The sequence below is a fragment of the Saccostrea echinata genome, unplaced genomic scaffold (assembly GCF_033153115.1).
Source record: "Saccostrea echinata isolate AGI-Se365-2 ecotype Australia unplaced genomic scaffold, CSIRO_AGI_Sech_v1 ptg000017l, whole genome shotgun sequence".
NCBI classification, from domain to species: Eukaryota; Metazoa; Mollusca; class Bivalvia; order Ostreida; family Ostreidae; genus Saccostrea; species Saccostrea echinata.
The window spans coordinates 7,575,359-7,600,987 of record NW_026889766.1 but is presented as its reverse complement, the minus strand read 5'-3'; the positions used below and the strand labels follow the sequence as shown (position 1 = coordinate 7,600,987).

At 34.6% G+C, this 25,629-nt stretch overlaps 2 protein-coding genes across 2 annotated transcripts; one reads left to right on the top strand and one right to left on the bottom strand.

The window, feature by feature from the left end:
- Positions 1 to 1,648: 1,648 nt before the first annotated feature.
- Positions 1,649 to 9,584, bottom strand: LOC133189176 (ras-related protein Rab-11B-like). Its single transcript, XM_061324587.1, has 7 exons — positions 9,452 to 9,584; positions 6,533 to 6,626; positions 6,314 to 6,425; positions 5,919 to 6,002; positions 4,387 to 4,580; positions 3,484 to 3,564; positions 1,649 to 2,695 (listed from the first exon to the last, which is right to left on the bottom strand). Exons 2-7 carry the CDS (start codon positions 6,567 to 6,569, stop codon positions 2,592 to 2,594), a joined length of 612 nt encoding a protein of 203 aa, XP_061180571.1. The 5' UTR covers positions 6,570 to 6,626; positions 9,452 to 9,584; the 3' UTR covers positions 1,649 to 2,591.
- Positions 9,585 to 10,183: 599 nt separating this feature from the next.
- Positions 10,184 to 24,180, top strand: LOC133189172 (methionyl-tRNA formyltransferase, mitochondrial-like). Its single transcript, XM_061324583.1, has 10 exons — positions 10,184 to 10,678; positions 11,923 to 11,998; positions 12,379 to 12,521; positions 12,981 to 13,103; positions 14,418 to 14,520; positions 15,256 to 15,331; positions 16,293 to 16,384; positions 18,091 to 18,166; positions 21,721 to 21,833; positions 22,434 to 24,180. Exons 1-10 carry the CDS (start codon positions 10,281 to 10,283, stop codon positions 22,659 to 22,661), a joined length of 1,428 nt encoding a protein of 475 aa, XP_061180567.1. The 5' UTR covers positions 10,184 to 10,280; the 3' UTR covers positions 22,662 to 24,180.
- The last annotated feature ends 1,449 nt before the right edge of the window (positions 24,181 to 25,629 follow it).

The following is a 25,629-nucleotide window of genomic DNA, read 5'->3' as shown; positions in this document are numbered from 1 at the left end:
TGCAGTTCTATTCAGAATATTCGTCTCAAATGTAAATAAAAGTAATAAACAACAATGTTAAAAAGTTCACTGGGAAATGAACTTGGTTGGTACGTGATCAAATCTTCTGAGAAGCCCTTCGGGCTTCACAGGATTTGATCACATGACCAACCAAGTTCATTTCCCAGAGAACTTTTTAACATTGTTGTTTATTTCTTAAGTGAACCTGTTTAATTATTATTATTATTATTATTATGTTTATTCAGGCAAAGATTCATATAACATTTTGTTCAGAAACATATAGGAGTGTTAGATATATATACATAATTGCTAAAATCTGTCATTATAATTATAAAAATCATTACATTTTTACCAAAGTAACCAAAAAGTATCACATTAAATTCATATAAATGAAATAATTTGCATGTTGAATTACTTCACAACCTGAGGAAATCACAGATGACATAATATTTCGGAAAAGTTTTAAAATAAACTCCAACCTAACATGGGTAAATGAAATATGGTAAATTTAAGCCGAAAGAAATATATTCTATCAGATCACACACATTAAAATCAATTAATCAATAATACATTCAGAATGAAATTGAGGAAAAATTGAAATGTATTTGATCTTTTGTAAAATTTTGCACATTACCTACAAACTACCACTTTGTTCATTACAATCTTTTTAATAAGAACCAGTAAAATGTTAACCACAACAATATTTTCTTGCTGGTAAATATTTTGGGCAGTGTCAATTTTTTTTATACTCTCTCTCTCTCTTTAACTGCTACAGCTAGACTATAAAACACCTAGCCTTTGGAAATAATCATTAAAAAATCATTACACTCTATTGAACTCCCTTCAACCATCTTATTTTATTGGTTTAATTGAGGAAAAAAAGATAATAACAAGAGGCCCATGGGCCATAACGCTCACCTGAGTAACTTTGGCCTTGCTGTTTTTCACCTGATCCCCCCATTGTAGTACTTATTGTGGCCCCACCCTACCCCCAGGGGTCATGATTTGACCAATTAGAATCTACACTACCCCAAGATGCTTCCATATAAGTTTCAGCTTTTCTGGCCCAGTGGTTCTTGAGAAGAAGATTGTTAAAGATTTTTTCTGCATATTTCAATGTAAAATTTGGATTCCCTATTGTGGCCCAGCCCTACCCCCGGGGGTCAAGATTTGAACAATTTAGAATCTACACTACCCCAGGATGCTTCCACATAAGTTTCAGCCTTTCTGGCCCAGTGGTTCTTGAGAAGAAGATTGTTAAAGATTTTTACTACATATTTCAATGTAAAACTTGGATTCCCTATTGTGGCCCCGCCCTACCCCCGGGGGTCATGATTTGAACAATTTAGAATCTACACTACCCCAGGATGCTTCCACATAAGTTTCAGCCTTTCTGGCCCAGTGGTTCTTGAGAAGAAGATTGTTAAAGATTTTTTCTGCATATTTCAATGTAAATCTTGGATTCCCTATTGTGGCCCCACCCTACCCCCAGGGGTCATGATTTGAACAATTTAGAATCTATACTACCCCAGGATGCTTCCACATAAGTTTCAGCCTTTCTGGCCCAGTGGTTCTTGAGAAGAAGATTGTTAAAGATTTTTACTATATATTTCAATGTAAAACTTGGATTCCCTATTGTGGCCCCGCCCTACCCCTGGGGGTCATGATCTTAACAATTTAGAATCTGCACTATCCCAGGATGCTTCCACATAAGTTTCAGCTTTTCTGGCCCAGTGGTTCTTGAGAAGAAGATTTTTTAATGACCCCACCCTATTTTGTCTTTTCTTGATTATCTCCCCTTGTAAGGGGACTTGGCCCTTTATTTTAACAATTTACACTCCCCTTCACCCAAGGATACTTTGTACCAAGTTTGGTTAAAATTGGCCCAGTGGTTCTTGAGAAGAAGTTGAAAATGTGAAAAGTTTACAAACGGACGGACAGACGGACGGACGGACGGACAGACGGACGGACGACGGACAACGGGTGATCAGAAAAGCTCACTTGAGCTTTCAGCTCAGGTGAGCTAAAAATATGACATTTGAATTCAATCTTACAGAGTATTAAAAGGGATCTAACTCTCTCACAACCCATACTCTCTTTCTGAGCACAACCGAGGTTTAGAAAAAATTTTTTAAAAAAAATCTTCAAAATAAAGAAAGCTTATTAAGAAATGTAAAGTTTACATGAGGAAGCTCAGGAGAATTTTTAATGTAAATGTCAAATCAAAAAAATGGCGCAAGACTAAAAAAAGACTATTAACTTCTAAAATCCATCCAAACTACATGTACATCTCTCTCAGATCACAGAGGAAAGTCAAGTGGACACCAGCACTTAAATACTTCATTAAAATAAAGCAATGCATCTTATTGTATGTCGAACTTTAGATGAAATTAGCTTGATGGTAGTTCATGCCATTGTGCATCAAACCCTGGATGATATTTGCACGATGTGTTATAATTGATGTGGAATCTGGTCTGAACATTTTGTCTGTCTGTATATCTATTGTTGTTGTTGTTGACTCTGGTCCCAGGCCTTGGTTGGTTTGTTTGTTTATTTGTTTGTTGTAGCACCATGAGAATCTGATGTCATTCCTAACACGCACATCGACTACCCTGGTCCTGTCCCTTGTTTTCCTGGGGTACTATCCTAGATGAGGAGTCGGACTTCTCAGACTCTGTCTGTATCTTGAATATGTCTGAAAAATGTGTATCTTTATTGTTTACAGATTTTTCCTTAACATTAAAAGCAAAAATGATTTACTGGAAATTAAATGAAATTTTACTGACTATTTTATGCACAAAATTTGTGAAGTACTTTTTTTTCAATTATTTTATTACAGATGGCTAAGACACAATTATATTTTGACATTGTGCTAGATAAAATATACCTAAAAATAATCAATATTGTGTGCCCTAGCTCCAAGAATAATTCTGTAGATTCCTTATTTTACGTAAATACTTTAAAAATATCATAAAATGACTCAGATGTCAAATTGAACAAACGAATTCACGTCTGGGGGCTGTTGATGAAGATTCTACACGTAATGTCAGCAATATGAAAATTGAAGAGAGTAATTTTATTTGTTGAGTGGTGCTTCCTGTGAAAGTATGCAATTATAGATTCCTCCCATACATTTAGGAATCCACAGTATAATAGCACAGTTGTAAATTAGTGCGTTTTAAAACAATAACTCTAACATAAATTTTAACTTAAATATGAACAGGAGAGATGAGTAAGTGGAGTAACTTAAGCATATGTGTTTGATCACTAGCATGAATAGAGGCAAACTAGGAAATTTAATTAACATTTTTCCATTCTCCTTGGCATTTAATAAGTTTTTACTACAATTAATAAAATTTTTTTAAAAATGTAGCAAATTCTTATTCTGAATATTTCACCACTTTTGTTAATATGTAGATTTGTCACATCCTATGAGGCCCAAAATAAATTTTTAATAATTATAGCAATTAAATGTTCACTCACCAACTAATAAATTATTGAAGGCCTCTACAACATTGGAGGCATCTAAAGCTGAGGTTTCTATGAAAGAATAATGGTATTTTTCTGAAAGGAGAAAGAGAAATCAATGATTATACCATCAAACATGACCTAATGATTTTTTTTAACAAAATGCTTGTATCAGCTGTGTATAGGAGAAAACTTGTTCTGTGTAATGTGGTTATAAGGTGAATCCTTAAGAAGAGATACTTTAACTTTGTTAAAGCTCTACTTAACAAATAGTCATTTCTTTTAAATGTGAATCCCTAGGGTCATACTAAAGGTCCTTTAATAACTACGTTTCTGCTTGTTAATAATTCATTTTCATGATGAACCTTTATACAAATCTACTTCAAGTTAAGCAGATATCTCCTATATTTGTGTTTATCACACCTGTACAGTCTAACCTCACTATCTGGTGCTGAGAAAAAAGTTGGATATCCAAAATTTCAAGGAATTGAGGTCAAAGATACATAAAGATAATTAAATGGTTAGGATTTACAACACACTTTGACACATCCATAGTATCTGAGATATTGGTTTTCAAGATACCAAAGTTTAACTGTTTAAAGCATTGAATAACATAGTATGTAATATTATAGTGTATTTATCTGGTAATGGCAAAATTTCTCAAGCAATAATATTTTATGTGCTGTGTTCTTTAAAAGAAGACTGTTAAATTTTGCCTGCTACAGTTCTACCCTCCTCTGTCGAGAAGATGCACTGTGACTTCTGATCAGTTTTATTTCCTTCTTTTATTTATAATACACACAGAATGTATTTACCTACTACAATTTAGCCCTCCTCTATTGACCCTCTGTTCACGGTTACTTGTACTTCTGGTCAGTTTTATTGCCCACCATAATAATACACACAGAATGTATTTACCTGCTACGGTTCGGCCCTCCTCTGTTGACACCACCCTCTGTGTCTTCAGGTCTGTTTTATTTCCTACTATCATTATACATACAGAGGGATCTGCATGCTCCTTCAGCTCGCTGATCCATTTATCTAGGTTTTCAAAAGTCTGGGGTTTTGTGATGTCATAGAGGACAAGCGCACCTACTGCACCTCTATAGTATCTACAAGTTCAAAGGTTAAAGGTCAATATAAGGATAAATAGCAATGTACTGTCTACCCTTGTTAATCTGGATGCTTGTGTTCCCAACCTAATCATCCAGAATAATTAAACATCTAGATAACTGAAACAGACTTGGATATATACAGTATATATACATTGTTCCCCACAATTTCATCCGGAAGGTGAAGCATGCGGATTATTGGCATCCGGATTAACAAGGCTCCACTCTACAATATGGCTGGGTTGATATCAAGATGCAATGTTCTACATATGCAAATTCATGCACCTGTTCTAATATTTTATGTCATATTTATACCCAAAACATTACGTGAATTATATTAATAATTATTATTAAAGAGCGCAATCTGTCCTCTGTATTACAAGGCAAAATTATTTCTAGAAGTAACAGTACACAATTGATACACTTTGTGACAGGGCACAATTAACACTCTTGTTTACAGAGCACATTTAAAACTCTGGCTAACAGGGCACAATTGATACTGGTTAACAGGCACAGTTGATACTCTGGTTAACAGAGCACAATAGATACTCAGTTAACGGGGCACAATTGATACTTGGCTAACAGGGCACAATTGATACTCTGATTGACAAGGCACAATACTTAGCATACTATGATTTACAAGGTACTATACTTTATATCCCGATTACCTCATGGTTATCTAATTTACTGCCGCCCCCACTTTAAACAATCAGATGGATGAAAGTATAATGTATTGCCAAGGCTTGAACTCTGAACTGTAGATAGTCTAATTCATGTAATTAAGAATGTTTAGAGTATTTTATCTGCTTCAAATGTAACGATTTTATTAGACTATAAGTGTGGTTCAGTGAATGTTCAAAAAGATATTTCACCAGGACTTCTTTCTTATCTATCCTTCTAAATTCCATAATGATTGATCTTGCATTGTATTCAACAGCACATTCTCCACAACTAACAGATGCTTCCTACCTTCACCCCAAAAGGGTTCCGATATGTAATGGTGATATCAAGTATTGATACTCTGACAAGGCACAATTGATACTCTGGTTAGCAGGGCACAATTGATACTCTTGGTTTAGAGGGTGATACTCTGGTAAACAGGGCATAACTGATACTCTGTTTGACAGGGCACAATTGATACTCTGGTTAGCAGGGCAATATGACGGGAAAAGGGCACAATTGATAGTCTGGTTGACAGTTCACAATTGATAGTCTGGTTGATAGTTCACAATTGATGCTCTGGCTAACAGGGCATGATTGTTACTCTAGTTAAGAGTGCACAATTGATATTCTGGTTAAGAGGGCAAATCCTGGTTTAAGAGCACAATTGATACTTACACACTAGTTATGGCCCTGTATCTCTCCTGTCCGGCCGTGTCCCAGATCTGTGCCCGTACAGTCTTACCACGGATCTGGACATTTCTAAATGAAACAATAGTTAAACACTTACAGAATGTCAATAAACTATCTAATTTGTCTGTCGGAAAAAAATAATTGATTGATTCATTACTATGTTTAAGTAAACAGAGATTTACTATATTAAACAAATTCATTTCAAATATATGGCAGGGTCACTTTATCACTCTAAGACAAATTTCATTTTGCAAAAAAAAAAAATAATAAAATCTTGAATTTCATACCAAAAATTGTCAAATTTTCAATCGTGAATACTGCATTGTCAGAAATATCTACTAAAACATACATAAGGACACATAATTCAGTCATCCGCATACCTTGTGGCAAACTCCACTCCAATGGTTGTCTTACTCTCTGCATTGAACTCATTTCTTGTGAAACGGGACAGTAGGTTTGTTTTCCCTACACCAGAGTCCCCCACCAGAACCACTGAATAAAATCAAGAAAGTTCATATCTTTATGCTTACTGTTCAGAATAGAGATGGTGAAAAGAATTCATATGTACATGTTTGTCATGCAGGAAACTCAATAAATACCTTTCCATATAAAGTCGTACTGGTCTTCTGCACCCATAATGGAGATAACCTATTATACCTAAATCTGCTGAAGCCACTCCTGATCTGTGTCAATCTAAAAATGAAAAATTGAACAATATGACGAGTACTGATTACTTTAATATTTACATCAGGACTCAACATTAACATTTCTCTGATTACCATGTACCAGTTGAAATTTTTTATGTATACAAGAATATTACTTGGCACTTGTCTGTTCTGCCAAGTAAATTCTGTAGGCATTTGTCCAAATAGACTAGCTGCAGATCTGTAGCTCGCTGATCTGAAAAAATTGGGATGGACAACCAGAGAGCCTACTTTGCCACCCATTGAAAAAAGTGTATATTTATTGCACACAAAAAAGTGTGCTGTTTCAAGATTTATTTCTCCCTATATTTAAACTGCCATCGCAAAATAGTACTTATCGTGTGTTCCTAACATATTATACTACTTCCACATCAAAAAACATTTCCCTTAACTGTTGTTAATCAGGGTTCTCATTAATGTTTAGAGTAGGTGGAGAAAAAGAAAAAGTAGGGGGCACTGTTGACTTGAGAGCCGAAGGACTGCACTGAGGTCAACCGGCCCAAGGGGGGGGGGGGGGGGGTGAGTATGAGAGGGAGGTTTCCCCCTTTTGGCAATAGGGGGAGTCCAGTGGTCCTTCCCCAGATATTTTTTAAAATTTACATTGGAAGAGGTGGCATCTGGGACCTCTCTACGCATAATTTGACTTGTTTTATTTGTTCTCAATATGAACTTTTTAGGAGCCCATTTTGCCAAAAAAACAAGATGTGTTTGTGAAACACTGATGCCCCCGTATGGCAGCTTATGGCGAAGGTTAAAGTTTCTTCAAATGCAACTCAAAATCCAGGCCAAAAGATAAGAAATGTTGATACCCAAAGAAAGGTCTTGTCTCGAGGAATACACCTGTGAAATTTGAAAGACCTAGATACAACTGTTCAAAAGTTATGGCGAAGGTTAAAGTTTTTTAAATAAAAGTCAAACGTCAAGGTCAAGGTCAAAGTGGTTGGTGTCCAAAGGAAGATCTTGTCACAAGGATTACATATGTGAAGTATGAAAGCCCTAGCATCAACCATTCAAAAGTTATGGCCAAGGTTAAAGTTTTTCAAAAGTAGGTCAAACTCCTAGGTCAAGGTCATAAGGTCAAAGTGGTGGTTGATATCCAAAGGAAGGTCTTGTCGCAAGGATTACATATGTGAAGTATGAAAGCCCTAGCTCCAACCATTCAAAAGTTATGGCCAAGGTTAAAGTTTTTCAAAAGTAGGTCAAACTCCTAGGTCAAGGTCAAAGGGTCAAAGTGGTTGATATCCAGAGGAAGGTCTTGTCACAAGGAATACACATGTGAAGTTTGAAACCCTAAGCACCAACTGTTCAAAAGTTATGGCCAAGGTTAAAGTTTTTCAAAAGTAGGTCAAACTCCAAGGTCAAGGTCAAAAGGTCAAAGTTGTTGGTATCCAAAGGAAGGCCTTGTCACAAAGAAAACACATGTGAAGTTTGAAACCCCAAGCACCAACTGTTCAGAAGTTATGGCCAAGGTTAAAGTCTCATAAAATTTTGCAAAAGTAGGTCAAACTCCAAGGTCAAGGTCAAAAGGTCAAATATGATGGTACCCAAAGAAAGGTCTTGTCACAAGGAATACACATGTGAAATATGAAAGTCATAGCTCCAACCAATCAAAAGTTATGGGCAAGGTTAAAGTTGACAACAGACAAACAGACAAACAGACAAACGGACAAACAGACAAACAGACAAACAGACAAACAGATAAACAGACAAACAGACAGACAGGACAAAAACAATATACCCCCAGGATCTTTCGATCCGGGGGCATAAAAATCACAGGAGTAGCACACAGCCTATCCATTTAACTTCCTTGAGTTTAAAACTCAAACCAGACGGTGACCAATTGCGATTCTGAAATAATCACCATGTTTTAAAAAAGGGATCATTATCTGAAAAGAAAAGCATCGAATGACAACGATTTTATGTTTACTGTTTTTATTCACTACGCTTAATAAAACAAACGTGATAACCAAAGACCTCTGCTGTAGTACTGATTTTTCTTTAAATGATCATACTGATTTTTGAAAGTGAAATAACCGGCGCTATATTTGTCTAAATAGACTGCGAAATCGCCGGTCGCCAGTACTTAATGAGAACCCTGGTTAATAGCCTTCCTGATTGAGACCATTCAAAATTTCGCCTATTTATACCACCATTTTGGGTGGCAAGACACTTCAGCCAAACGCATTTCGTGCAGATGTCACCTATGAGAGTAGTTGATAGAGGTCTTAGGATTTTTTTTGAAATGGTGCTTTTGTGCAGTTGAGGCAAGAATTTGGAGAAATAAATACAGAACCAAGTGCAACTTTTTGTAATAAATAAATATAGTTATTTCTGTGGGTGGCACTGTAGCTCTGCGGTCTGTCAATATTTTTTTCAGAAAGCTACAGTTCTCCAGCTATATGAATACAAGTAGTTTATAAAAAAAAGTTAATGTTGAGCCCTGAACATGATCAATGGATATAAAACTTTTCATGAAAGCAATGTTGTCTAGCTGTTTGTTGATTCTCCAATACTGTGTTCTGAAATGTAAACCTTTTTCCATTGCCCCCTCTATCTCTGAATTTCAAAATTATTGATTTTATATGTAAGGTAAATCTTAATCACACTTCTAACTAAAGCCAAAACATTCATCATTAGACAGCTTACCAGGAGCACTGTTTAAAGAAATACTGTAAAAAACATAGACTGAATCAAGAGAAACTAACCAATAACCGGAATAACATTTCTTTTTTGTAATCATCTGTTTCGACTTCTGTCAAATCCCCCTACTTCCGCTGTCATAAAAAAAGAATGATAGTGACTTATAAAGTTTACCTTTCTTAATGTCACAACTGAATAACAGTTAATAAAGTTAAGGAATACTAAACGCACATCTACAGCAATTTTACATCACATTCTCTCAATGTCAAGTCGTCGATCAAAATCACACCAAGTGACAAACGCGCAAAACACCTGTCACTCTAAAAATAGTTTTAGTGTGCTAGTCACAATTGCGTATTTAAATTTATGTCCTTTCAAAAAGTTTGTAATGTTGAGTAGAAATTTTCAAAAGTAAGTAAAAAAATATAAGAGAAGTGGTCTGAAGAAACTTTATATTTATTTAATCTATTTTTTTTATTTGTTAAAATTTAATTTCGTATTTTGTCGGAACACCTCTTCTACTTCCTTGACTTCGTGAGTTCCGCATGTGCAGCAGAAGAACGCAGAAGTACTCTGACACCGAGAATTCACTGTGAAAAGTAGGATGCTAGAATTTTATTTTATTTGGTTAACGTGTTTTTGTTATCACAATTGATATAAGCTCTCATTTTCTCTAATTCATTTAGTGGCAGGCAGATTTATCGTTCTGCAAGACCGGCATGGTGACCTTAGTCCGAATATCCTCAATCTGTTATGAAACATGCTTATCAACCAGTCTTACATATTTATGTTTTTAGCAAATGACAATGCAGAAAAACTGCTGTTATAACTGGTAAATGGGAGTATATTTAATTATTTGATAAAAACTTTTTCAAACCATAAGTTTGATATTTTTTTCAGGTTGAAACAAGTTACAAATGATAAAATTACCAGGGAAAAGGTCAAGAATGGTTTGATAGAAGCAGCTTACAATATCCTAATGGAACGATGATAGACTAGCAAAATGACATTTATACCGAAAAGACAGATATATTTGCCACATGTGTTGAAACATACATCTTTCCATCAAAATTTTTGCTTCTCAACATCAATAAGCACACATCAAAGTTTCCAAAAACTGGACAATCAGCCAAAGTATTTCTTTGCATTTCCAACAAGAAAATGCAACAATGGTTTAATGATATTTCAGAAGGATTCTGGTAACTTCCAGTGGATATGTGCAAGTTTCTTTTCATCTTCTCCCATTCAGTCTACTGATAAGCAGCAAATTTTCAAGAAATCATGTTTTGGACGAATGTCTGTGACAAAGCACCTGCCAAGGCCTAAACCTCCATGGAGGGTGCTGTTCTTTGGTACAGATAATTTCTCTCTGAGGATGTTGAAAACTTTAAATGAAAACAGGTAGGTATTGCATCAGTTATAAGGTATGATTAAAGGTTAATTATCATCAAAGGTTGTTTGACTTTTGAAGAAAACAGTTCCTGAAGTAATTGAACACTACATATGCAATATAACTGTATTTTTATTGACTAACCTACTGAGTATTCCTTATTTTAATACAGATTCAAATTTTTGTAATTTACCAATTTTTGCAAACCACAGCCAAATATGTACGATCCTCTCCCATTCTGGCCTTGGTTGAATGAGGCTAGAATATTTCTTAGCTCATTAAAATATTGACCAGTGCAAGTAAAGCATGGTTTAAAATAACTTTTGATGCAACCTTTCATTATCCAATTGCAGTTTACATAACATTTGTTGCTTATCATTTAAGAAGAAGGTACAGTTTGGGCTTTATTGTGCCAAATTTAATGTTTTCAAAAAGGTAATATGGAATTGGCTTAAATATGAGTTGAGTATATGAAAATGATAAATCATGAATGAAGGAGAACCAATCTGGAAATATGAAGTCACTAAATTGGTATATTTCTATGATTTTAACATGAAATCCTCAAACTGACTTATTTCTGGGGTTATTTTCCTTAATAAGAAAATAGTGTACACAGCTGTCGCCCACTTCAATTTCCGTATATGTTGTGTAAAATCATTTGAAAAATCACATTCCTCAAAATCTTTGTGGGCAATGCATGTGCTCTATATTATCTTAGACTAAGAGAAAATTCCATTGAACATGTTGAAAATTGACGTCTTCTGCAACTTTTAAGAAAATACGGGAAAATGTACAAGTTCATGACGTCACAATTAGCATTTTGGAGGTCATATGAGAAAAACAATTTGCTTGTTCTTACTGCATGGGATTTCAACGATTCAGAAAACATGAGTTTTAATTTCTTACATTACTTACATATTTTAGAAAAATACAGGGCCAGATTTGTATTGAAACCATACCTTATCCTTCAATTGCATTTATATCTAAACAATTACATTATCATTCATTGGTTTATAACATGATGTCATGTCATCAAGCAGCAACGATTAGGAGAGAGCTAGAGCAGACTCCGGACCATGGCTTGAGATGATGTAACTTAAATAATTAATTAACTGCTATCCTGGCAAAAGTTAATTGCATATCAGCATAATGAACAAAAGTTTTTATTTATAAGTTATCTTTAGCTGTATGTAATGGATTGTAATGCATTGTGAGCAAAATAATTTACTTACATCCCTGTTCATTTGTGCTGTAGGTTAAGCCAGGGAAAGGGCAGACTAGTAGATACTCTTGAAGTGGTAGCAATAAAGGCCAATAAAAAAGGATCAGAGGTTTGTTAATTAAAATTTTGTGCGAAAATTTTTGCAAAGTGTAAAATGGCACTTCAAATATATGTTTGAATTTTAGAACATTTGTAAATTTAATATTTGAAATACTGTGGAATTGTTTTAATTTGTGGGGGGGACAATATTCATGAGTAACTAAAATTTGAATGTTCTTGTGGACATCATTGATAATTTCGTAGGTAACTTGTATGCATAGCAGAGTCAGTGAACTGACACATTGAAAAAGTTTTCTTTTGACTATGGAAATAAATTTGTGGTTAAGTTTGACTTGATATTAAATCCACAAATATAGGTCCCCCACAGTCAATGATGCTTGCACAGTAAGTATATGTGTACTCATCTATGAATTTTTTTCACTTTTTAAGGTTCCAGTACGTCGGTATGCAGAGGAGCAGGGATTAAGGGTCCTGGACTGGCAGCCAAAGTTACACCCCCTGACTTATGACGTGGGGGTCCTGGCATCCTTTGGTTTCCTAATCCCATCAAAGGTTATAGACATGTTTCCCTAGTAAGTGGCTTAATGTTTCTGAAGTATTTATACACATGTACCTATGAGATGTATGTCTCTTGGTTTTAATAATAAAATCTAAAATCTAAGCTGTACAAGTGTTATTGTTTGTTTGTCCACTACTGTATCCTTTTAGAGTCACAGACATGTGTGAGAGGATTAAATATCACAGTCCCTAAAAACATTTTGAGAAATTCACCACCCCTTCCCCTTTCTTCCAATAGGTTGTTTACTCTGTACCATAGAAAGGGCCTTAACTCTGTACTTAGATATGAGAAAAGATAATACTTGAGGAACATAATATTTGATTTTCATGTTCATTAGATGAAAGATGGTCGTGTGATAATACATGTTTAATATGATTAAATTGTGCATGTGAGCATGGTGATATTTTTAATCTTGAGCCTTTGTTAGAATAGACAGTCCATGTATATTTACTCTTTAAACACAATGTTTCAGTGGAATCTTGAATGTCCACCCTAGTCTTCTGCCTAGATGGAGAGGGGCTTCCCCAATAGAACACACAATCCTTTATGGGGACACAGAGACCGGAATCTCTATCATGGAGATCCGACCAAAACAGTAAGTGTGAGGTATAGAGAAAGGCATCTCTATTATAGAGATCAGGCCAAAATAGTAAGTGTTAGATATAGAGATAGGCATCTCTATTATAGAGATCAGACCCAAACAGTAAGTGTTAGATATAGAGACAGACATCTTTATTATAGAGATCAGATAAGAACAGTAAGTGTTAGGTATAGAGACATGCATCTCTATTATAGAGATTAGACCAAAACAGTAAGTGTTAGATATAGAGAAAGGCATCTCTATTATAGAAATCAGACCCAAACGGTAAGTGTTAGATATAGAGACATGCATCTCTATTCTAGAGATCAGACCAAAAAAGTAAGTGTTAGGTATAGAGAAAGGCATCTCTGTTCTAGAGTTCAGGCCAAAACAGTAAGTGTGAGGTATAGAGACAGACATCTCTGTTTTAGAGATCAGGCCAAAACAGTGTTAGGTATAGAGACAGACATCTCTATTATAGAGATCAGATCAGAACAGTAAGTGTTAGGTATAGAGACATGCATCTCTATTATAGAGATTAGACCAAAACAGTAAGTGTTAGATATAGAGATAGGCATCTCTATTATAGCATTAAATCCTTCTCTGAACCATGAGGCTCATGAGGCCTTTGCTTTTACCCATTTTCTGTGGTGTTAAGCAGATGAGAATCAATGACTCCCCCAGCTGGGTGGGACACCAGGCCATCACAGGTTAATCCCCAGCGTAAGCAGGTACATGTACCTTTTGCAGCTGGATGGACCAAGACAATGCAGATAACGTGCCTTGTCTAAAGACACACATCAAGTGCCCAAAGTGATGCTTGAACCAGTGAACTTTGGGTTACTGACCAAACACCTATGACCACTGAGCCATGTGCTTCATCTCTATTACAACAGTCTAAAACTATAGGTGTAAGGTATAGAGACAGGCATCTCTATCATAGAGATCAGACCAAAACAGTAAGTGTTAAGTATAGAGACTGTCAACTGAAGAGATCAGATCAAAACTGTAAGTGTAAGGTATAGAGACAAACCTCTCTTTCAATCATAGAGATGAGACCAATATTGTTAGTGTTAGGTCTAGAGAATACCTTCTCTATCATTAGATTAGACCAAAAGAGTGGGTGATATTGGAGGAGTATATGCTGCACTTGTCAAAGTATTTTGTTTTAATCTGAATTATTATGAAGAGACTAAATAGACTTTAAGGCCATTGAATTGCAAAGCATGAATCCTACATACATCCTTACTTATTCTTCATACCCATAATTTGTAATTAAGATATTTACCTATAATGTTTTGTATGTACGTGTAACATTTATGTTTGTAGCTTTGATATAGGACCAATCCTGTTACAAAAACAGTATTCTATCCCAGACAGAGTTACAGCCCCTGAATTGAGACAAATAATGGCTGAGAGGGGGTGCAATGTGGTGAGTCTCGATACAAAAATGTCACTCAAGAATAAAAAAAAAGTAACTTCAATAAACTCTATCTCAGAACTTGCAATTGAAGCACTTATTGGTAGATACTGTAAACCAACTTTTATTCGTGCAAAATATATCTGCGAGTTTTGCGACCTTATTTTACATTTCTCGCTGCAAACTATTATTTTCATTGTGTATTTTGATATATAGAATTGTTAACCATTTGCGAAAATTAGTGGATGCAGATAGATTTCAAAATTACAAGTTGCGAATAAAAGTTGTCAAGAATAATAGTTGATTTACAGTAATTTGATCAGATCAGCCAAAACTCAGACTTTGAAGACCCAGCTAGATATTAACTTCTCCATTAAGTGAATGCAGAGTGAAATTAATTATTCAAATTCAAATTATTCTGTAGTAATTCCACAGTAAACTGCAAATCAAAATACATGTATTTGTGAGTGTAGAATGTACATGAAGGTCCCCACTAATTAATGTACCAGAGCCAACATAGGCAAAGTGCTTTGTAGTCAACAGTCCTGAAAAGCAGTTTGATTGTTAAAAAAAGTGCACATACACATACAGAGTTGATGATCAAAATTCAGTTTTGAGTCAAATTCTATGATATTGTTCAAACAAATTTTTGAAATTCTTATTTTCACAGTAATTTTGATATTAAACAGATATAATGGTTTGGGCCGGGCTTTAATCCATTGAACATGTTGAACTGTTGTTTTACAGATGATGGAGGCATTGTCTAATCTGCCGGAGCTAGAACGGCGCGTCGTGGAACAGAGTGAGATTGGGGTCACATACGGTAAAATTTTAGTTGTTCTTTTCCATCCTGTTTGTGTGGATTTTTTGCGGAAATATTTAGTTTCTACCCATTGCTATGCAACTTACTACAGAATGACTTGAAGTTCAAATTTCTGATTTCATAAAAGTGACTCTATGAACAGTTCTGATTTACTTTATTCATTGTAAGGTATTTTAATGATTTAATTTAATTTCAAAGAATTTTAACACATATATGTCATCTAATTTAGCTGTAGAAATATGGAATTTTTAACTACAGGAAATTTTAGGGTTGAGAGACAATATATTTCCCATCTAGCTACCTTTAGTAAATAACAGAGTCTGACTTAATTTTTCAAGCTTCTGTAGTTCATGTGAAACTCCTGATGGTAGGTCTGCGGTTCTTTGGATCTTCATGTAAATAAAACATGGTAGAATGTTCACTTTGTTGTACATGGAAGTAGAGTGTTAAGACGTGGTTTAAAAACTGACCTCAGTTACATGTGAACATTGCAATTCATACTGATAGGTTTAATTAAGTCCTGATTCAGTCATACCATAGATTTATCTGTGACTTTTTGTTGACTTGCACAAAATAACTATTAAATGATGTATTGTCAATAAAAATAGTTGACATGAAGACAGTTGATTATCTGATATTGTTTTGGACTATCATTTAATTGGTATGTGCTCTCTGACTAATAAAATATTAATAATCTTATCTGTGTCTAACGATTGGAAATCTTCCCATTCTTATCTGAGCAGATTGCAGCAATCTTGAAACTTGAAAACTTGAAACTGTTTACTTCACTAAAGCCCCCAACATGGGGTATGTTAGTACAATGAATGTTTAACAGCTGAACAAATCAACATTTGCGCAGTTAACAACATAATGAACTACAGAAGATCTGTTATTTTAGTGGAGTTTGTAGATTAGCTTCTATCAAGAGTTACCTCCCTTTAAATACACATTTCTTTTTCAGCTCACAAAATATCTCGCCATGCCTCCTATGTAGACTGGGAGAATCAGACCTACCAATGTATAGACCGACAGCACCGAGCTCTTCATGAGATAGTGAGTAGATGAGATAGGGAGTAGATGAGATAGGGAGTAGATGAGATACTGAGTAGATGAGATACTGAGTAGATGAGATAGGGAGTAGATGAGATAGGGAGTAGATGAGATAGGGAGTAGATGAGATAGGGAGTAGATGAGATAGGGAGTAGATGAGATAGGGAGTAGATGAGATTGGGGGTAGATGAGATAGTGAGTAGATGAGATACTGAGTAGATGAGATACTGAGTAGATGAGATAGGGAGTAGATGAGATAGGGAGTAGAGATATGATAGGGAGTAGTTGAGATAGGAAGTAGATGAGATAGGGAGTAGATGAGATACGAAGTAGATGAGATAGGGAGTAGATGGGTTAGCAGTGTGCGCCAGAAGCACTAACTGAACACTAGTAAAAGTTTGGTCGGGCTAGTTAATATTCTTGATTGAAAATTTTTGACTTTCTGAATGATTTTCTTATCTTTCTGTCCAAGCTTGGTTTGGTGATAAATAATTTGTTTTTTCTGGTTGCCATGTTTATATGGCTCATAAATGCGAAGAAAAAGTTGAGTTGGAAACTGTCACTGACATCCAAGAAACACTTTTGTCTTTGAATTAAGGACCCTCTGTACACCAGAGGAAGATATTTTTGGGACAGTGAGAAAATTATAGTGTGTTAAAGTTTAAATATTGAGCTTATCTATCACATTTTCAACATAGGGTACCTTTCATTTACCCCCTGGAAAAATGTTCAAAGACAATGAAGTACTGATGAACAGAAATCATTGTCGTTTACTTAAGTCAGCAAAATACCTGCAAACGAAGTGTTCAATCTATTCATCTTGGCCTATTAAAATGTTATAAATGCTTGATTTGATCACACATTAAGTAATAAACTGTACATTTCAATTTATTTTATTCTTAATCAAAGGGCAGATAACTCTATCTGCATAAAATACCACAAAATCAGAACTCTTTAATTTTCAGTGTATAGAGGGCTCTTAAAACGCACAGGTCTGAGAGTTTCTAAAGAATGGAAAATTGGTGGGCAGTGGGCCATGACTTGGTTATATATGGACATTATGTGTTGAAATGTTTATAGTGAATCAGACAGCATCCATGTGTAAAACGTACAAAGCAGTTTAAGGACCAAATGACTGACAATAAAACAAGAGAGCAGAGGGTTAATAGAAATTTAATTTTTGAAATTAAATAATGAACCTTGTTGATTAGAAAACAAATCTGTCATTTTATTCACCCTTTTAAAGGGGTTAGTAATAAGTGATTTGGGCAAGTCAAATTTTGCCATTATTATTGCTAGCCCGGCTGGGCTAGTGCTGAAAAAAGTTTTTGGTGCACACTGGATAGTGGGTACATGATTTTTCACACATATAGAATAAATAAGTTGAACTTTGTCACATTACAATTCAAATCCAAAGAGTTTGTGGAGTTTGATAATTTTGTTGGGATTCATTACCTAGCAAATTAGTATTTCTGTTGGTAAAAGTTTGATTGATTCCCTAGCAGTTATACTAAAACATCAAATGGTACACCCAAACCTACCAGAATAATAAATTGAATAAAAAAGCTTCGCCCATTAAAAAAAAATTGCGTTCTGTCCCTATCCACATCCCTGGTATTATTTTTCATCATTTAAATTTTTGCCAAGCCATACATGTATTATGTCTTTTGTTATTTATGATGTCATTTAAAACAAACTTTATTTTACAGGAAGCACTGAAAACGGTCTTCAACAAAACAAAAATCAACCTTCTGGATCCCTGTGATTTTGATGTTCTTAATGCAGGTACTCAAAGAAAAAATTTCCTTGTCAGAAAAAATGCAGAAAAAGTAGATATATACTATGTACATGTAACAGGGTTTTCTTAGTGAAGACAAACTCCTGCGGCTAAGGTTCTCATATATAGTTTATTGTGAATGTTGAATGTATTATAAACCAACAAACAAAAGCCCTGAAAATATCATAACAAATTATAAGTATTTAGAAAACAAACAAACATATTACATTTATAATGATATTCATGAATTTAGGCATGAATTACTTTATAATAATCGATCATAAAAATATTACACATTATACTGAGCATTGAAATAAATACATGGAGAAATAAGAGTTATTTCCCTTACACCAACGTATTGAAAACGAGAATATAAATTGAACTATTATAAACAGAACTATTACAATAAAATGAATAGTTCACAAATCTATTTACGATAATATATACACAATAAATAGAAAATAATAGCAGGTATACCTGATTGTGGATCAGGGTTCAAACAATAGGCCACCCGATAAAAATAACGGGTCTTGATATATAGACTCCTATTAAACAATAATTATATTCTATATACACTTCTGCATAATTGATATTTTATTTACATACTCAAAGAATTTATACTTTAAGCTTCATTTAATAATGATAAAGTTGAACTCAGTATATCTTCACAAAATTACATTAAAAATCAAAGACAATGAATTATCGGAAAGTATATAATAAGAATTAGTATAGATAAAAGAAGTAGAAGTCAACTTACAGTCTCTGTCCCGAGGTCTCATCTCAATATTAGGTATAGTAATAATAATAATGACCACAATATGTATATCTTTCTCAATGGTCTCTAGATGTCTAAGTGATCAAACAAAGAGATCGGCGGGAAAACGTCCCTAACCAATCGCAAGCTTGGTTATTAAAACTGACCAATAACATTATATACCCTCAGGATAAGTAAGAACTTCTAGAACATAAGTAAAGATTAAAACCAAATGAAGTTGTAATATTTTATTAATTTTATTAACGGTGTGCGCAAAACTCCGCGAAAACGAAATGCTGCGGGATGCTAAAAATGAAATATATACATGTGAATATTAAGTCACTGGACTATATAATATAAAGTTCCCTTAATAAAATAAATTAAAATATCACTCTATCACATACATGTACATCTTTGAATTTCCTATTCCAACTTTGTGGTTTTTTAGCTCACCTCAACGAAGTCGAGATGAGCTTATGCTATACCCCAGGCGTTGGCTTTAGCGTCGGCGTCCCGGTTAAAATTTTAGGAGCAAGTCCATTCCCAAGTAACTATAAGCCCTACCTGGACCAAACTTGCATGAATGATGCATCTAGGGATGGACACTACCACACTTGCTTCGGATGCTGGATCTGACCTAGATTTTCCAAATGAGTGACCAGGTTAAAGTTTTTGGAGCAGTTCCATTCCCAAGTAACTATAAGTCCTACCTTGACTAAACTTGGATGGATGATGCATCTAGGGATGGACACTACCACACTTGCTTTGGATGCTGGATCTGACCTAGATTTTCCACATGAATGACCAGGGTAAAGTTGTTGGAGCAAGTCCATTCCCAAGTAACTATAAGCCCTACCTAGACCAAACTTGCATGAATGATGCATCTAGGGATGGACACTACCACACTTGCTTCGGATGCTGGATCTGACCTAGATTTTCCAGATGAGTGACCAGGTTAAAGTTTTTGGAGCAGGTCCATTCCCAAGTAACTATAAGTCCTACCTTGACTAAACTTGCATGGATGATGCATCTAGGGATGGACACTACCACACTTGCTTTGGATGCTGGATCTGACCTAGATTTTCCACATGAATGACCAGGGTAAAGTTGTTGGAGCAGGTCCATTCCCAAGTAACTGTAAGTCCTACCTTGACCAAACTTGCATGAATGATGCATCTAGGGATGGACACTACCACACTTGCTTCGGATGCTGGATCTGACCTAGATTTTCCACATGAATGACCAGGTTAAAGTTTTTGGAGCATGGCTGTTCCCAAGTAACTATAAGCCCTACCTGGACCAAACTTGCATGGATGATGCATCTAGGGATGGACACTACCACACTTGATTGGGATGCTGGATCTGACCAAGATTTTCCACATGAGTGACCAGTTTAAAGATTTTGGAGCAGGTCCATTCCCAAGTAACTTTAAGCCCTACCTGGACCAAACTTTCATGGATGATGCATCTAGGGATGTATAGTAACTCACCTGCTTCGGATGCTGGATCTAACATAGATTATCCACATGAGTGAATTTTAGCCATATTTTAACCAAATTAGCATGGATGATGTATCTAGGGATGGATACTTCCAGACTTGCTTTGGATTCTGAATCTGACCTACATTTTCCAGATGAGTGACCAAGATTATTTTTTGGAGTAGCAATATAATATTATGGCCTGCTATGATAAACTTTGTATAGATGGTGCATCTAAGGATGAAAACTTCCAGACTTGCTTTGGATTTTGGAACTGACCAAAATTTTCTTGAGTAGTAAACAGGTTAAAAGTTTTTGAGCAGGTCTATTTCCAAGTAACTATAAGTCCTACTTAAATCAAACTTGCATGGATATTGATCTTTGGAAAAACTAACTGGAAAAAAAATATGATGTGAAATTTGCATTACTTATAGGTAACATTCGTCAAGATTCGTAATCTTTGATTACCTATGTTGTTTTTTTGGGGGGAGGGGGGGTGGTGCTTGAATTTCATTTTTTTTTTCATATTGACATGTTCTGAAAGGGAGAATGATCCTTTGTTCAGTAATAATCTAATATAATGTTTTTTTTCTGTAAATTTGACAAATTTCCAACAGTAAAAAAGATAATTGAATTGCAATCAAATTTAATAAATCACATGGAGCAAAATTCAATACAAAGCATTGTTGAAAATTTAATGAGCTATCCAGTGTAGAGTTGTCTCTCTTGGCTTGGTCAGTCCTCCTGACATTTGACACACCTTGGCTGAATACATCCAACAGTACATGTACTGTTATCGGCTGAGGTCAGTTGAATGCCCTCCTGAAGCCCTGTGAATCCACTTTCAGTTGTGTGTGAGATTTTGTCTGTGTTGACAGTTTGTAACATACTTGCATTAGAGAAATCAGTGAGTGTGTCAGTGAGACTTCACAAGATTGCTCAGATATCAGTAGTAAATTTATGGGTTTTCTTTGGAATCATGATAAAAGATTTATAAAAATAATTATTTCATGATGTTTACTACAATGTTTATTCCTCTATAAATTGGTGTCCTTTAGGAAAGAAAGTGTAGATGGGGATGGGTAATTTTTTTTTCCATGGACACATGAATGAAAGAGTTGAACTTTAGTATCACAAACACCAATATATCGAAAACCATGGATATGTGTTGAAAAGAGTTGGAAGTCCCATCTGCTTTTTCTTTATGCATTTTAACCTTGATACCTAAAATTATGAGACATCTCGAAGTTTTTTTCTCGGTCCCATTGAGTTTAAAATAGTGAGGTTTGACTGTAATAATTAATGTTTACTTATATTTACTTATATTCAGATTCAAGTGTGGAGGAGGCAGTACAGAGGAGATTTAACAGTCCCAGCTCTGAGGTACCACCAGGGTCACTGTTTTACAGTAAACCACACAAACTACTGCTGGTCAAATGTAGGGTAAGTGCAGTATAAAATGGGCTATTAATATTAACTACAGTATAAAGGCTTATTAGCCCCTTACAACGAAGTTGGAGGGGGTACATATATACCAATGCTCTTATGAATGTGAGAGAGAGAGTGTCAGTGCATGCATAACAGAAGTTTCACAAGTAATAATTCACACAGGGATCAATATGCTCCTTTGCAAGGGGTTGCAGTGCCCTTGTCTTCAATGCAGTTTTGTTTACAGTATTTTCACAGCGAAATAAAACTTTCAAGTGAAAAATAGTGAATTTGATATACATTAATGTATAATGAAATAAAGAAGAAAATGCAAAACTCAAGTGGAAATAGATTTTGTTAGTACATGTATAGGAAAATTGGAAAATATAAACCACAAAGAAATTAATAGTTTTGTAGATATTTGAGATTGAAAAGCTTGTCAAATTCAAGTTTTAACTTAGACCTAGAAGTCAAGAAAAGAATTTTATCATCGTAGGATTTACATGTAGTACTGCAATGGACATTGTGTTTTAGTCAAACGGTTTATGAACACAGTTTAAAACACAAGCTAATGATAAAAAATCTATGATTTTCTCATATGAATTTCTGTTGCAGGATGGTTGGACAGGGTTTGGAAGTGTTATAATAAGAAAGAGACAGAGTGCCATGGATTTCTACTGTGGATATCTCCAAAAGAATCTGGAACCAAGATTCCAGAGTCTTGATAATGGAATACAATTTAACCTGGATCTCATGACCCCTAGGGTACTACATAGTCAGACAATGCCTCTTAAAGTAAGGGAGGGATGTTATACAGACCTAAAAGTGGGTCATGGTAGCTGACCGTAAAATGATGATGGAGTACAGGTCAATCTGGATCTCATGACCCTGATGTTTCTACATAGTGAGGCAGTGCCCCATGGAGTCAGGGAGGAGTTTACAGACCTTTCAGTGGGGTCATGGTAGCTGACCATAAAATGGGTCATCACATAAATGCTGACCGTAAAGTAAAATTTGATGGCTGATTTTGATAAAACTGAAAGGAACCATCATTTTACTGAAAATTCTCTTAGGACTAAATGACATGGAAGTTCATGGGACTGAGTGCCAGAAGTAAATGATTGTAAAAAATTTTTAGTACCTTTTTTGGCAATTTCAGCATATTTTTCTGATTCAATGAAGGAGAATGATTACATGCTAATAATGAAGTAGAAATCCCTAACTAGAGTTGTCATTCCTTGTCACACCATACATGTACACTGGCTCCAGAATCATGAAACATCAGCTAAAGTCAAAATCTATATATTGAACTGAAATTATGTTGACAATCCATAATGAAAATGTTATTCAGCATTGCATCATTAAACTATTGTTATCAGCAAATTAAGAGATTAATTTACATTTTACAGATAATTTAGATTGCTTCATGATCCCTGTTTTTTGGGGGGAATTTTGTAACTGACAGATATGTTTTATGAATGATTTAATGAATATGGTAAATAAACCATAGTGAATGTGATTGCAAGATAATTAGATATAGAACTTTTTATATGCATGGAAGTGATACATGTGCATGTATATTTGTGTGATTGAAAATGGTTTATGTGATGTGTACAGAGTATTTGTATCTTAAACAAAATACATTTTAATACTGATCACAGTTAGAAGTCATAATCCATTTTGGAATTTTAATGTCTTCCATCCCAAAAATATGAAATGATGTCCAATTTTTATGATGATTAGTTAATTCTTTCATGTTAATGAAGTGGGTTTTTGCCTTTAAAAATTTGCCTTATCAAGAAGTCGATGAATGGAAAAATGTTTTCTTCAACTATCTTTGATTGAATTTTCAATAGAAGAATATAATGATGAATCCTAAACATGAATTTTTATGCATGGAATAAGTTTTCATTGTCCATTTCCTTGCTCTCTTATGAATGGTTAATAGAAGGGTGAAGGCATCGTACTGTCATACACTATTTATTGATATTCTACTGGTTAATAATGCTAATTATTGGTAGGATGTGAATATATATATGTACCATTACAAAATACTGTGATATGTAAATAATGAATACGAGTCTGATGTCCCAACCTTAGGAATTCAAATGTAGGTTTTAATTTATCAAAACCTTGTTTATCTCCATTTTTTTTTTTTTTCGACTAGTTTCTCTAGGATCAAAACATAAGTGTTGTATTACATCACGTACCATATTAATGAATTTATAAGCCTTTGCTTTCTCAAAGTTTAAAATTTTTATGAGACTTAAGCTTGACAGCACTATGTAATATCAAAGTTAATAGAGAAAACTGTATTTCCTCAATTTATTTAAAAGATAATAAAGAGATCATAAACATTTTGTTGGAGTGTGATGATTTTTTTTTTCAATGAAATTTCTTTTGCTTGTAATTCCAGTGTGGTCCGAATATATATATATATTGCCATAATCATGGGATGTGTGAATTAACATGTATTAGAACTTTCAGTATTTAGAAGATTTACTGATGAAAGTGATAATTACCCCTCCCCCCTCTCCCACACACACTGACAGTCACATAAACCTAGGGGAGGGAACTGTATGCAAACCACCTTCTCAATGAGATATATACATGTAGGTTGGGTAATCATGGTAATTAATATTTAAGCCCCCCCCCCCTTTCCTGCAATATCATGCAAATTAAAAAATGTAAAGGTTAAAAACATATATATTTGATGTTTAATATACTATCCGCTCTAAGAAGTTTTTTGAGTGATTTCATGTTCTTAATTTTAGTCACTGCCTCCATCTATCATATTGAATTAATTGCATGCATATGCAGTTTGCATGTACATTAAGGTTTCTGGCTGGGTTAATTGGAATTTAATATTTGTAAAAACTTGTACAGAAAATAATTTTAAAAGGATTCATTGATAAATTTTGTTTTTACAAAAATCGGCGTAATGGATCTACACACAGTTTGAAATTGTTGAATTTTTAAAGCTTGATGTCAAATTAACCTATGTTTCCATCGATTCGTTATAAAACAGCATGTGTGAAGGTCGGGAAAATACCATTCACGGCTTACCGCCCTGTTGTATACAAACGAGGCCCCGATTAAGCATACTGCATGTTTTTATTTATAACGCGTATTTTTGCTAAAGTAATAAAAACAGGTGCGTGCCACGCCATATTTCAAGAGATTATGAAAAATCATATCCAACTTGCGTTCTGTTACAATGTTTACGCTATTGTAAAGTATTATTTTTACAAAATCTGGCTGTGGGAATGGAAAGTAGTATATGTTAAATAGGTGTCCCATATTAGGAAAATTTTGACTACCAAATATGGTGACCTCCAAATATGGCGTTTCCATTCATTATAAATGCAGAACGCGTCCTGTCATGGGATTCATCTGTGACTTTTTTTTTAAATAGCAAAATACAATGTTAAATATTGAAAGTTTTTACATGTATTAATCATAACCTCATACAACGTACAATGTTCACGCTATACACATACAGGATTGAATTTTCAATTCAAGATTGACGTTTGTGGATGGAGTTACATAATCTAAGCGTCATATCCTTAACAAGTATACATGTAAACATCATGCAGTTTAGCCCATGTATAATTGTTGTGCATTCGTCTTATTAAATGCATGAGTTTATGATTAATTTTTTTCCTAAATTGTGTTCTCATCTATACACATAATAACCATATCTTGTGTCCTGGTATTTCGACTTTAGATATTGATTTGATTCTTAACACTGTAGGTGTACCGTTGTTTACAAATTTAACTACTGATATGCATGACGTACACATCCCTTGAT

What these genes read in the sequence shown, in the direction of transcription:
- LOC133189172 (XM_061324583.1), top strand. Translation starts at nt 10,281, where the DNA reads ATGACATTTATACCGAAAAGACAGATATATTTGCCACATGTGTTGAAA. An exon ending in CTGAGAGGGGGTGCAATGTG is followed by an intron (nt 14,521 to 15,255) that starts GTGAGTCTCGAT and finishes GTTGTTTTACAG; the next exon opens with ATGATGGAGGCATTGTCTAA. An exon ending in TGAGATTGGGGTCACATACG is followed by an intron (nt 15,332 to 16,292) that starts GTAAAATTTTAG and finishes TTTCTTTTTCAG; the next exon opens with CTCACAAAATATCTCGCCAT.
- LOC133189176 (XM_061324587.1), bottom strand. Translation starts at nt 6,569, where the DNA reads ATGGGTGCAGAAGACCAGTACGACTTTATATGGAAAG. An exon ending in TACAGGGCCATAACTAGTGT is followed by an intron (nt 4,581 to 5,918) that starts GTAAGTATCAAT and finishes TTGAACTTGTAG; the next exon opens with ATACTATAGAGGTGCAGTAG. An exon ending in CTTCAATAATTTATTAGTTG is followed by an intron (nt 2,696 to 3,483) that starts GTGAGTGAACAT and finishes CACATTTTTCAG; the next exon opens with ACATATTCAAGATACAGACA.